General features: G+C 41.7%; 1 protein-coding gene across 1 annotated transcript in view; it reads left to right on the forward strand.

Annotated features, from left to right (window-relative positions):
* Positions 1-14561, forward strand: part of LOC138953785 (neuroglobin-like) — an 85587-nt gene that overhangs the window by 68361 nt on the left and 2665 nt on the right. The window contains exon 2 of the mRNA XM_070325692.1: positions 10001-10226. Coding sequence (XP_070181793.1) covers positions 10001-10226 — 226 coding nt within the window. The remainder of the gene's footprint in view (positions 1-10000; positions 10227-14561) is intronic.

Raw genomic sequence — 14561 nt, forward strand, 5'->3', positions numbered from 1 at the left:
CGGTATTGCATTTCAGCGTGGTGGCTTAAAAATTAATTAATGACTTTGGTCATTAAAAATCGGAAAATTGTAAAAAAAAAACCAAGTCTTTTATAAAACGATCCAAGTTTACGTTCATCTTATTGTCCATCATTTGCTGATTCCAAAAACATATAAATATGTTATATTTGGATTAAAAACAAGCTCTGAAAATTAAATATATAAAAATTATTATCAAAATTAAATTGTCGAAATCAATTTAAAAACACTTTCATCTTATTCCTTGTCGGTTCCTGATTCCAAAAACATATAGATATGATATGTTTGGATTAAAAACACGCTCAGAAAGTTAAAACGAAGAGAGGTACAGAAAAGCGTGCTATCCTTCTCAGCGCAACTACTACCCCCGCTCTTCTTGTCAATTTCACTGCCTTTGCCGTGAGCGGTGGACTGACGATGCTACGAGTATAATTATGGTCTTGCTGCGTTGCATTGCGTTTAGTTTCATTCTGTGAGTTCGACAGCTACTTGACTAAATGTTGTATTTTCGCCTTACGCGACTTGTTTTTATATTTAGTCAAGTTTTGACTAAATATTTTAACATCGAGGGGGAATCGAAACGAGGGTCGTGGTGTATGTGTGTGTGTGTGTGTGTGCGTGCGTGCGTGCGTGCGTGCGTGCGTGTAGAGCGATTCAGACCAAACTACTGGGCCGATCTTTATGAAATTTTACATGAGAGTTCCTGGGATTGATATCCCCGAACGTTTTTCTCCTTTTTTCGATAAATGTCTTTGATGACGTCATATCCGGCTTTTCGTGAAAGTTGAGGCGGCACTGTCACGCCCTCATTTTTCAACCAAATTGGTTGAAATTTTGGTCAAGTAATGTTCGACGAAGCCCGGACTTCGGTATTGCATTTCAGCGTGATGGCTTAAAAATTAATTAATGACTTTGGTCATTAAAAATCTGAAAATTGTAAAAAAAAATAAAAAATTATAAAACGATCCAAATTTACGTTTATCTTATTCTCCATTATTTTTTTATTCCAAAAACATATAAATATGTTATATTTGAATTAAAAACAAGCTCTGAAAATTAAAAATATAAAAATTATTATCAAAATTAAATTTTCCAAATCAATTTAAAAACACTTTCATCTTATTCCTTGTCGGTTCCTGATTCCAAAAACATATAGATATGATATGTTTGGATTAAAAACACGCTCAGAAAGTTAAAACGAAGAGAGGTATAGAAAAGCGTGCTATCCTTCTCAGCGCAACTACTACCCCGCTCTTCTTGTCAATTTCACTGCCTGAACGGTGGACTGACGATGCTATGAGTATACGGTCTTGCTGAAAAATTGCATTGCGTTCAGTTTCATTCTGTGAGTTCGACAGCTACTTGACTAAATATTGTATTTTCGCCTTACGCGACTTGTTTCTTTTTCTTCTTCTTCTTCTTTATATTCTCCCTCTTCGCGTCTGCAACCTGATACATCGCTCTAAGTATCGATGGCGCATTTTACAGCTTTGTTAAGAAGAACAAGTCAGGGAAGGCCAAATCGTCCGCCCGATCGCCAGGGGCGCCATATCTAGGCTTCACGATCCATCTATATATATATACGACTAGTGTCTGTCTGTCTGTCTGTCTGTCTGTCTGTTCGCGATGCACGGCCAAAGTTCTCGGTGGATCTTTTTCAAATTTGGACACCGTATTCAGCTACACCCCGGACACAACCTCATCGATGAGATATTTCAACACGTGCTCTCAGCGCACAGCGCTGTGCGCGCTGAACCGATTTTTTTGTTTGTTTTTGTTTGTCGGGATCCACTACCAGTAACTCTTCCTTATCTTCTCCAGTGTTTTCAGCCGCGATTATCTCCCTTCCTCCGTGTGGCATCAATCCATATTCCCGTTACTACGTTACTATTTTTAGAAGGTCACTGCACGTTACTATTTTTAGAAGGTCTCCAGTGTTTTGCGCGTTTATCTCCTTTCCTTCGTGCGCCGGCAAAGCCGGCGTACACCCGGCAGAGCCGGGTCCCAGGCACAGCCTGGTATTCGGCTCTACTTCTTCCCGGCGAAGCCGGTACCCGGCGAAGCGGGTAATCATCTAGTACCTACTATACGTCCACGTAAAATGAATTCTTTGAAAAATGCTCGCTCTCTATGGAGAGCACCTATGGTGTTCTCTAGCAGTAAGCGTTCGCGCGAAAGGGTGTTTTGTACTGTATGTAACAGCCAGGGTGTGTCTGTGATCGGAAATTGATGGTTTACGTGAGGTGGAGTGGGTCTTTACACTTGCTTAGTACATTGACTGCGGTAGACTACCCAATGACATCATTTTCGAGTTTTTGTTTCCCACAAATTGGTTTCCAGTGCTGGCAATCCAATCTGGTTCGTCACTGATTGAATTTTGAAATTCATGAGCGTTGATGAAAAGGCCCTGTCTGTGGTATTTTTATCAAGACACGGAGAATCCATTCTGGGCTGTTAACCACGCCGGTGACCTAATTGGTTTCTTCAAGCAAAGACAGAAATAAAACAAGTCGCATACATCGATGTCCTAGCATTCAGTCAATCCTGTCGACTTAAAATTAATGGAAGGGCGCTGGTTCTGACATTTGTCGTCGTCGCTGTTGTTGTCGGAGGAGGTCAGAGCTTTCTTCCTGTGGTTATTAATGACACCATCAGTGTGTTTTTTTGTGCCCTAACTCCGTCACACGTTAAAAGGATTTCTCTCAGGAAAAAAAGATATGAGACACAGTCAAAATACACTGCAATTAAATCCAAATTTATCTTCCTTGCTTCAAATTGGTTTACCATTTCGCAAATACATTCTTCTCTTTCGCGTGTTTCTCTCTTCTGCGTAATTTGCTTCTTTTTACATTTAGTCAAGTTTTGACTAAATGATTTAACGTAGAGGGGGGAATCGAGACGAGGGTCGTGGTGTATGTGTGTGTGTGTCTGTAGAGCGATTCAGAGAAAACTACTGGACCGATCTTCATGAAACTTGACATGAGAGATCCTGAGTATGATATCTCCAGACGTTTTTTTTCATTTTTTTGATAAATAGCTTTGATGACGTCATATCCGGCTTTTCGTAAAAGTTGAGGCGGCACTGTCACGCTCTCATTTTTCAACCACTGAAATTGGTTGAAATTTTGGTCAAGTAATCTTCGACGAGGTTTTGCATTTCAGCTTGGAGGCTTAAAAATTAATTAATGAGTTTGCTCATTAAAGTTGTCATTAAAATCAATTTTTCGCAAACAGATTTAAAATTGATTGCATCGTATTCTTCATCATATTTTGAATCTAAAAATATATACATATGTCATGTTTACTCTTAAAATGTGATCACAATTAACGAAAATAGATTAATTAGTCTTACTATAAAAATTTAAGAAATCGATCCAAAAATGATTTAATCTTATTCTTTATCATTTCCTGATTCCAAAAACATATAGATATGATAGGTTGTATTCAAAACAAGCTCCGAAAGTTAACAAGAATACAGAAAAGCGCGCTTTCCTGCTTAGCACAATACGCTACCGCGCTATTCTGGCGTGTTAATTTCACTGCGTTTTGCACGTGGAAGGTGAGCGATTTCCTTCTCGCGGGGATTGACGAAGCTGTACTGTCTTGGTGAAAAACTACAGTGCGTTCAGTTTCATTCCGTGAGTTCGACAGCTTGACTAAATGTAGTAATTTCGCCTTACGCGACTTGTTTTGTTTAACACAATATATAGCCAATTTGCATTCCCATCGGTTTGTTTGTTTGTTTGTTTGTTTGCTTAACGCCCAGCCGACCACGAAGGGCCATATCAGGGCGGTGCTGCTTTGACATTTAACGTGCGCAGAAGTCGCAGCACAGGCTTCATGTCTCACCCAGTCACATTATTCTGACACCGGACCAACTAGTATTCCCATCGGTGACATGACTTCAAAACACAGACTGTGTTGAAAATTACCACATCACTCGACAGAGTTGCATTGGACCGCATGGATCATGTGAATGAGTAGCTGCAGATCGCTACCCTAACATATCTGCAATAACAATGAAAAACGTTTGAAAACATGTTTGCTTGGATTGGCCTCAACATATTTAACTTTTCAGGATTAAAAAAAAAAAAAGGATGTTTGTGGTTCTTTGAGAACACAGAGATGGCGTAACGTTAACTTACACCAAAAAATACGGCACAACCCATACGAAACTGTTTTAAACTGTACCTTTCTTCCTACATTTTAACAGGCAATCTATCTATTATCTAGTAAATGGCTACACTATGTATTTGTACTATACTTACCTGTTATCTTTATGGGGCAATTTTGATAAAAGCACAAAACATCTTAGTATTTCCCAAAAAAAATTCAGACGCACACAAAAACACAAACAAGGGACTTGTACAGTTTTGCGCAGATATGTAATGTGGACAGAATGTAATTTCTCCCGCAAGAATACAAAGAAAAGTTCAATAATGACCATAAGTAGGTTGACATCTTAAGAAGCGTTATTACCCGCATGCAAAAGAATTACTTGGACACGGACTTTGATGGAATAAAGAGGAATAAGAAAGTCCAATCAGCGGCGATATGGCAGTCGCATCCGTTGGTGTTCCCAAGGACTAATGTAGCCTGATTTCGATGAGAGTGGTGACGAGCTGGACATCGTATTTATTCTGATTTTCATTCTTTTAGCCGTAATGTGTGAGGCAAAGTGGATGCGAGTATTTGTTTCGCCGCTTATGTCTGGTGTTTTTTTCAAACGATCAAAAGACAAAACCATCTGTCAGATACGTGTGATAAAGCCGTTTACGTTAAAGCCAGTTCGATGACAAGAAAAAAACATTTATTCCCCTACCACATCCAGAAAACAGATTGATTTTACAGGAGGTTGTGTTTATGCAGTGGAACAAACAGCATTAGACACCCCCGAAAATCAAATTCACAAAAGCAAGGTTCCCCTCGTTAAAACCGATCAAAAAATCAGAAGGGCTGAAACTGAACAAGTTGTGCATGTCAGATGAACAATAAAATGTCTATCAAACTCAGTCAGGTTTGCCCACCTATCGTGTCTAACAGTGATACAATGACATACAAACAGATGTTAGTGTCATACTTCTCAGAAGCGCGGGTGCTGTTTTTAGCGGGTAATTAGACGAAGAACAATGTGGCTGTGCAAGACAATGTGAACTGGCACCGAGTGCAGGAGCAATGCCTTCAAACACAAACACACACACACACACACACACACACACACACACAAACACACACACGCACACACAAACACACACACACACACACACACACTCACACACGCACACACACAAATACACTACACACGCGTACATACACACACACAAACACACACACACTTACATGCAGACAAGGGACCATACAAGTGTTTGTTTGTGCAATCAAGCAAACGTAAAAAGTACAATAATTGCTAGAGATGGTCATAATTCAATGGTCGTGACTGTAGTTCACGCTCTTTTACATTAAGTCAAGTATTGACTGAAAGTTTTAACGAAGGAGGAGATCAAATGTGTCTATTAAGGTAGGCATAACGAATTGATATTGACTAAAAGTTTTCACGATGGAGGAGGACAAATTTGTCTATCTAGGTAGGCATAACGAACTGATTGATCTGCACTGTAGAAGTAAGATCAATGTTCTTTGGTTATAACTCGTTCTAATCAAAAGACATAATGGGCTGTTTTGTATTACAAAAAAGCTAGGTAGTGTAGCTCGAACACAGTGTTTTACTAAATACAGGGAAAACTTCTATAGCAAGCTTAAATGCATGCACTTTATAACAGAAATTTAACAACAAAATTTAACGTAATGATTTGTGATCAGGACATTTTTTTTCGGTGGCGAATATGTTGAAAATGGCGAAATAAAGTAAGTTATGTTATATGCTGACATTTTCTTATCAGGAGTTGTGAGAAAGTTGATTTTGGCAAATGTCTGGTTTACTCGATTTACATCGTTATTAACAGCTATTGTGTTTTCAGCGTAGCAATAGGGCCCGATATTTAGACGAGACAAGAATAATGCCGACGAGTCGAAGACGAGTCGCATTATACTTGTTCGAGTCTAAATATCGGGCCCTATTGCTACGCTGAAAACACAATAGCGTTTATATAGCTATTCTGACATTAAATTCTGTGTTAGAATCATGTTTTTGTCAGCGACAAGTACCAGAATGGTCCATGTCGTTGATTGCAGACGACGGTTCCCTTTCCGCATGAAGCCACGGAAATAACCGAACATTGAAAAACCCACGGACATGTATTACAGAGAAAACTCGAGATAACCGGATGCTTAGCATTACGTCAATATGTTAGGAATCATATGACGTCATGACGTATCATGCTTGCCTACGTAGATTGTATGTTCGAAAGTCTGACTTCTGTTGGGAATTCGCGTGGTGAAGACAGCAGTAAATCTGTAGATGATAAGAATGTCTCAGAAGAAACGACGAAATGTTTCAGACCGGTAACTTCATTTCAACATTGCACTATACAATGGACGTTCTATGTGACAGGAGAGTTTGCTGATTTTGTGTTAAACATTGGAGAGATCGTCTGCTAGAATCCGAGATAGGTCGCTTCAGATTGCAGCTTCTGGAAATTTGCAAGGTTTGTTGCCTGTTAAAGAACTGGATTTTACACGTAATGTAGGGCCTATGTCATGTACAGTAAGCAACAACAAAAACACACACAAAGCAAATGGCATCGTCTGTCGACTAGTCACAGAGTGACAGAAACAAACCTGGCGAGGTATGCGTGTACTTTATACACGTGGAAGAAACCGGAACCACGCGTCTTTGTTATTGCCGATATCGTTTGGATATCGGCAATAATGGTCAACTTTTGTATCGTTATGCTTTGATGATCGGAAAAGGGATGTGTGAGACCATCCAATCACAGCCCCCGAATTCCCCCACGTGTCCATCAGAATAGCTATATTAACAGCTATTGTGTTTTCAGCGTAGCAATAGGGCCCGATATTTAGACGAGACAAGTATAATGCCGACGAGTCGAAGACGAGTCGCATTATACTTGTTCGAGTCTAAATATCGGACCCTATTGCTACGCTGAAAACACAATAGCGTTTATATAGCTATTCTGACATTAAATTCTGTGTTAGAATCATGTTTTTGTCAGCGACAAGTACCAGAATGGTCCATGTCGTTGATTGCAGACGACGGTTCCCTTTCCGCATGAAGCCACGGAAATAACCGAACATTGAAAAAACCCCGGACATGTATTACGGAGACAACTCGAGATAACCGGATGCTTAGCATTACGTCAATATGTTAGGAATCATATGACGTCATGACGTATCATGCTTGCCTACGTAGATTGTATGTTCGAAAGTCTGACTTCTGTTGGGAATTCGCGTGGTGAAGACAGCGGTAAATCTGTAGATGATAAGAGAACAAGGATTGTCTCAGAAGAAACGACGAAATGTTTCAGACCGGTAACTTCATTTCAACATTGCACTATACAATGGACGTTCTATGTGACAGAAGAGTTTGCTGATTTTGTGTTAAACATTGGAGAGATCGTCTGCTAGAATCCGAGATAGGTCGCTTCAGATTGCAGCTTCTGGAAATTTGCAAGGTTTGTTGCCTGTTAAAGAACTGGATTTTACACGTAATGTAGGGCCTATGTCATGTACAGTAAGCAACAACAAAAACACACACAAAGCAAATGGCATCGTCTGTCGACTAGTCACAGAGTGACAGAAACAAACCTGGCGAGGTATGCGTGTACTTTATACACGTGGAAGAAACCGGAACCACGCGTCTTTGTTATTGCCGATATCGTTTGGATATCGGCAAAAATGGCCAACTTTTGTATCGTTATGCTTTGATGATCGGAAAAGGGATGTGTGAGACCATCCAATCACAGCCCCCGAATTCCCCCACGTGTCTATCAGAATAGCTATATTAACAGCTATTGTGTTTTCAGCGTAGCAATAGGGCCCGATATTTAGACGAGACAAGTATAATGCCGACGAGTCGAAGACGAGTCGCATTATTCTTGTTCGAGTCTAAATATCGGACCCTATTGCTACGCTGAAAACACAATAGCGTTTATATAGCTATTCTGACATTAAATTCTGTGTTAGAATCATGTTTTTGTCAGCGACAAGTACCAGAATGGTCCATGTCGTTGATTGCAGACGACGGTTCCCTTTCCGCATGAAGCCACGGAAATAACCGAACATTGAAAAACCCACGGACATGTATTACGGAGAAAACTCGAGATAACCGGATGCTTAGCATTACGTCAATAGGTTAGGAATCATATGACGTCATGACGTATCATGCTTGCCTACGTAGATTGTATGTTCGAAAGTCTGACTTCTGTTGGGAATTCGCGTGGTGAAGACAGCGGTAAATCTGTAGATGATAAGAGAACAAGGATTGTCTCAGAAGAAACGACGAAATGTTTCAGACCGGTAACTTCATTTCCTCATTGCACTATACAATGGACGTTCTATGTGACAGGAGAGTTTGCTGATTTTGTGTTAAACATTGGAGAGATCGTCTGCTAGAATCCGAGATAGGTCGCTTCAGATTGCAGCTTCTGGAAATTTGCAAGGTTTGTTGCCTGTTAAAGAACTGGATTTTACACGTAATGTAGGGCCCATGTCATGTACAGTAAGCAACAACAAAAACACACACAAAGCAAATGGCATCGTCTGTCGACTAGTCACAGAGGGACAGAAACAAACCTGGCGAGGTATGCGTGTACTTTATACACGTGGAAGAAACCGGAACCACGCGTCTTTGTTATTGCCGATATCGTTTGGATATCGGCAAAAATGGCCAACTTTTGTATCGTTATGCTTTGATGATCGGAAAAGGGATGTGTGAGACCATCCAATCACAGCCCCCGAATTCCCCCACGTGTCCATCAGAATAGCTATATATACAGTGCTGCAAAGCTTTGTATGGACAACTCTGTTAGTTTCTATTAATGGTCTTTAGCTTCAGCATATTAAAGAAAAGTTGTATTCCTGAATGTTGAGATATGTTCACAAATAAACTGACTCATACAACATGTAATGCGAAAAAGGGCCCCCAACAAGATATCCAAGCGTACACATTGAGCTCTCTCGCGACCAGTTGTTTGTATGTCCACTTAGGGTCAAGGGAATAAACGCAGGTCCCACACGGAGTCACACTTTCGAAGCACGCCATTGCAACACCGCCTTCGACACAGCAGGAAGACGCTTCGTTATTCCCCCTCTATCCTAAAAATCTGTTATTGATGTTAGATGCGTGTTTCGAAACCTCTGTGACCTCCCGCATGTGCACCCTAGGTTGTTGATGTCAGAGGTTGGTCACTTTCCGTGTTTGCCTACCAGGCTGTTGAGATCACCCCTTAGTGACTTTTTGTGTCTGCTCCCCAGGTTGTTAAGGTCATGCCTCGATGCCTTGGTGATTTGTCTTGTTTGCTCAAAAGGTTGTGGAGATCATTATATTAATACCTTGGTGTGTTTTCGTGTTTCGTCACCAGTTGTTGAAGTAAGACATTAGTGTCTTTTATCGTTTGCGCACTAGGTTATTGCGATCACACTTAATACTTCGCTTACTTTCTATGTTTGTTCATTGGGTTATAATTGTTGCGATGACTTCCCTTGTTTGCTCACTAGGTTGATTTAATAAAACTGTTGATTCTTTCGTGGCCAGTTTCCTGTGGTGTTTTGTGGCGTGAGAATTCGATAGTCCTGCCTTTGTATTCGCAAGTGGACGTCCCCACAATTGTTTGGCTCACTTAATGTTGGGTACTGACAGCAGACTTTGATGAGTATCCTCGTGTGTTGGCCAGCAGACTTTGATGAGTATCCTCGTGTGTTGGCCAGCAGTCTTTGATGAGTATCCTCGTGTGTTGGCCAGCAGACTTTCATGAGTATCCTCGTGTGTTGGCCAGCAGACTTTCATGAGTATCCTCGTGTGTTGGCCAGCAGACTTTGATGAGTATCCTCGTGTGTGTGCCAGGTTGTTCGAGACCCACCCGGACGTCCAGGACGTGTTCCTGCCTTTCAAGGGCCAGAGCCTGGACGACCTGAAGCAGAACCGGAAGCTGAAGGGCCACGTTCTCAAGGTCATGGGCATGGTGGAGAAGTGCCTGGCCAGGATAGACGAGCCGGACAAGCTGGAGAGTCTCCTGCACGATCTGGGCGCCAAGCACCTGCTCTACAACACCAAGGTCGACTACATTGACGTGAGTCTCTTTGCTTGTTCTGTGTGCTACTCACAACGAAGGTCCCGGAATCACAGGAACGGGTTCGGTTTGGCTGGGAATGTGTGTTCTTACAAGTAAGGCCTCTTTTTCCATTGAGTGTTTTTACATCATCTGACGTATTTAGGAGATTGAACACGAACAGTTTATGTGTATCTGCTTTCCTGAGCGATGACTCTCTTTTGTAATTTGATTACAAATCTGTTTTCTTAGTTTGTTGTTCGACTTTTTTCTTCGTCATTTATTTCCCCTCTAGTTGAAAGAAACATTTTAGATTGGGCAGAACAAAAGTTAAAATGGGCCACAGTTGACATCATATCAGAGGGGAGGCTGATCTTTGTACAAAACTAGGGTGGACAATGTTGATGTATGTTTCATGTGCCGTTATGTGCTTGTTATATCCGTTAATATGCTGTCCAACACCAGGCTGAACTGTATTGATGCGTGTAGCACATGTTGTTGTGTATTTGGTAGTTTTTGTTGATCTGCTGTCCAACACCAGGGTGAACCGTATTGATGCGTGTAGTACATGTTGTTGTGTTTTGGTAGTTTCTGTTGATCTGCTGTCCGACGCCTGATTGAACTGTATTGATGCGTGTAGTACATGTTGTTGTGTATTTGGTAGTTTCTGTTGATCTGCTGTCCGACGCCTGGTTGAACTGTATTGATGCGTGTAGTATATATGTTGTTGTGTATTTGGTAGTTTCTGTTGATCTGCTGTCCGACGCCTGGTTGAACTGTATTGATGCGTGTAGTACATGTTGTTGTGTATTTGGTAGTTTCTGTTGATCTGCTGTCCGACGCCTGGTTGAACTGTATTGATGCGTGTAGTACATGTTGTTGTGTATTTGGTAGTTTCTGTTGATCTGCTGTCCGACGCCTGGTTGAACTGTATTGATTAGAGCTGTGAACGTCATGATGTTCTTCAGAAAAATGAAACGGTATACATTGTATCTCTTCGAGAATGCTCTCAGGTATGTCAAAATGTCCCCAACAATCGAGAAAAACACGCTCAGATGGCACACTCGATGCCATGATTGTGTTCGAGTGTTTCCGTTGATCGGTACAAAAATGCACGAAGAATCACTTTGCGAACCGGTACGGATCGCGACGGCGATCCGGTATTTTGTGTGCAAACCAGTTTTAACCCTTTCTTTGGTATACCGCTGCAGCTCTATATTTGATGCGTGTTTCACGTGTGTGTCTGGCAGTCCCCGTTAATCTGCTGTACAATGCCAGGCCAAGACTGTATTGATATTTATTTAATGACTTGCTTCTTTTTCTTAAACTGAATGGTGTATGTACGCTACTTATTTCTCTAGCAACGCAGCGCATTTCCATAGAAACAGAGCCTTGATATGGCCTGTATTGACGTTTTTGCACAGTAAACTTTGATAAATTACAAAGTCATTTTCAACGTCTATTACTAAACTTTTAATTTTAATTAAACGTTCCAGAGTTTAGTAGTCTTTTAAGCTGAAATGCAATGCCATAGTCCGGACTAAGTCAAAGATTGCTTGACAAACCTTTAAAATAATTTGATTGAAAAATGTGGTCGTCATAGTGCCACCTTAGCTTTCATTAAAAGCTACACAGAGAGAGAACTCTAGGGAGACAAACATCACCCTCCGCCCACGTTAAAACTTTTAGTCTTATTCTTATTGTTCTCGTTTGCTCCTTTTCGACTTCAACTCCTGTGGTACACACGAATGCCGCAGTCAAAGGGGCCCAAACAGCTTCTCCTGCAAGGGAGGTTTTATCGGGCCAAGCTGTGCGTCTTTTTTCCCCCCGCAGGGAGCATTCCTGTAATAGGTGTGCAGTTGTCATTGGTGTAATGTTGCAAGTTCACATCTCTGACTGTCCTATCTTCAGTTTGTGGAATAGATGTGTCTGCATTCTGTTGTGTCCCTTTCGTAATCTAAAGAGGATGACTTGCTCCTCTCTGTTCAGGCTATAGTAGCTGCCAGCTTTGTTGTGTCTGGTGTGCTTTTTCTGCCATTTTGTGTGTGCGATGGTCATGATGATGGTCTTTACATCTTGGTATGAGACCAGTTTGTTTAGCTGTTCTAAGAAACCTCCTTCCTTTGCAAGTCTGTCCGCTGTGGGCAGGAACCCATTAACGTGACGTCATCTTTTGATCTCGGGGTTGAGAGGGCCGATGCAAGTTCATTCCGCTCTTTGTCATGTTTCTCTAAGGCTTGGAGTACTGACATGGCATCGGCGAAGATGACGATTTTCCCGTGAACTCTGATCAGGTTGCTGTGGAGTCCTCTTGCAGCTTCCTTAAGCACTTCTGCTTCAGCTTTGTTATTTGAGTATGTCCCCGTTGCAACTGAGTTGGTAGCGTCTTCTTCTCTGTACTTGAAAAATGCTCCTCCTCCTCCATCCCTGGTTGCTTCAGTGGCAGATCCCATCTGTATAGACATGGGTGTACCGCTCCTGGGGATAGACGGAGTGAAGAAACCCTAGATGGTATGATTTCTTATCCTGGTCTGACTGGAAGCCTTTGTTTTTGATTCCTGGGATTTGTTTTTGGATGGTTAAGAAGCTGGATCTGTTCCAGGGTGGGGAGGTATGGGCTCTGGGGATGTGTTGGGGCATGTGGTCCAAGAGTTCGGGGTCTCTTCTTTCCAGGATTCTGCTCTGTTGGAGGAAACTTAACGTTTGAGCCTTCCCCATGTTGGTTTGCTCGTTCTGGAGTGCGCTGGATGGTCCTCGAGTCTCTTGAACTTTGCTGCCTGTGTCAGGACTTTGATGTTCTTGAGTTGCTCTAAGGATGGTGGCCCTGTTGCAGTTTCGAGTTCTTTGATGGGAGTAGTTCGCATGGCCCCTGTCATCATTCTCGTGGCTTGGTTCTGTACTCTCTCAAGCTTCTGTTGAAGTTGCAGCGGTTCCATGTTCCAGGACTGGTCACACGCTTCCAACGTACAGTTTCTTCATGACATTTTGGTCTGCGCCCCATATAGTGCCAGACAGCTTCTTCAGGAGGTTGATTCTCTGTTTTGCTTTTGTCTGGTTTTTCGTCAAGCGGCGGTTACCTCAAGGTACGTCGGGGAGTCTTCAGCTTGGAGAGTGTGATTGTTGTACTGAAGTCTGACCTTGGTGTCATGTGTTGAGAGGGACAAGAGGGTGAATGTTGTTTTCTTTTCGTTGACCTTTACAAGACACGACTTTGACCATGCTTGCATCACCTGGATGGCTTGCTGCATCCTGTAGTTTGCTGTTGTGAAATGCTCTTCACTGCACCATAGGACAAGGTCATCCATGAGTTTTCCTATGCAGCTTATGTGACTGATGGGTCTATAGCTCTCTGCTTTGCTCTTGTCTTTGCCCTTTTTGTGGATGGGTATCATGGTTGCTTTTCTCCAAACTTGTGGCACCACTCCTGTTCTCCAGCTGTTGTAGCTTCTTCTTTGCTTGGGGTCCAATGTGTAACAGCAATAACAATAACAATAACAATAACAACACTTTATTGTCCATTAAAATGTTACATAAAACTGGAAAATTTTCTTCGGCACACCCTGCCTGCCTGTAAACGATTATAACAACAATTGGACAAAAGGACAACACACATAAAACATAAAACATAGGTTCACGTATGTAATAACAAGCACACCTATCATACTTCCAATAACACTGACCTAAAGTGGTGTCCGTGTCATCTGTAAATTGAATAAATGTACAGAAAAAAATCTAAATAAGGTCACACGTCTATTAAGACTATCACAATCAAATATAATATTGCACTATGTAAATTTACCCTCTCGTAACACAGGAGTTGGGTTTCACAGCAGAGCAATCACATTACGAATATCACAGTTTAGGATTTGTAAACTGATCAATAATGTACACTGCTCATAGACGCAATCACACACACACACACACACACGCACACCTTCACACATTTTTTTCCCCTGCTGACCAGCCTCTACGTGATGCGAGAAGAATTTAAAATGGTGATTGCGGAAGGAAGGATTTTGTGTGCCAAAGGGACCTTATAACGTTTACCTGAAGGGACAATTTCAAAACAAGGGTTCAGAGGATGGATCGGATCATGGACAATTTTGATAGCTTTCCGCTTAATGGCAGCTTGGTAGAGACTGGTCAGCTGTCGTTGGGGTTGCCCTACTAGTTTGCTGGCCGTCGCAACAATGCGGTGCAGTTTAGCCTTGTTTTTTACATATATGGTACCATACCATGTCACAGTGTTAAAAGTAAGAATGCTTTCACAATCAAACTGCGATACACAAGTTCCATAACACTTTGGTTGACATTCAAATATTTAAGCTTCCTGAGAAGAAAAAGTCGCTGCAGAGC

The sequence above is a fragment of the Littorina saxatilis genome, linkage group LG17 (assembly GCF_037325665.1).
Source record: "Littorina saxatilis isolate snail1 linkage group LG17, US_GU_Lsax_2.0, whole genome shotgun sequence".
NCBI classification, from domain to species: domain Eukaryota; kingdom Metazoa; phylum Mollusca; class Gastropoda; order Littorinimorpha; family Littorinidae; genus Littorina; species Littorina saxatilis.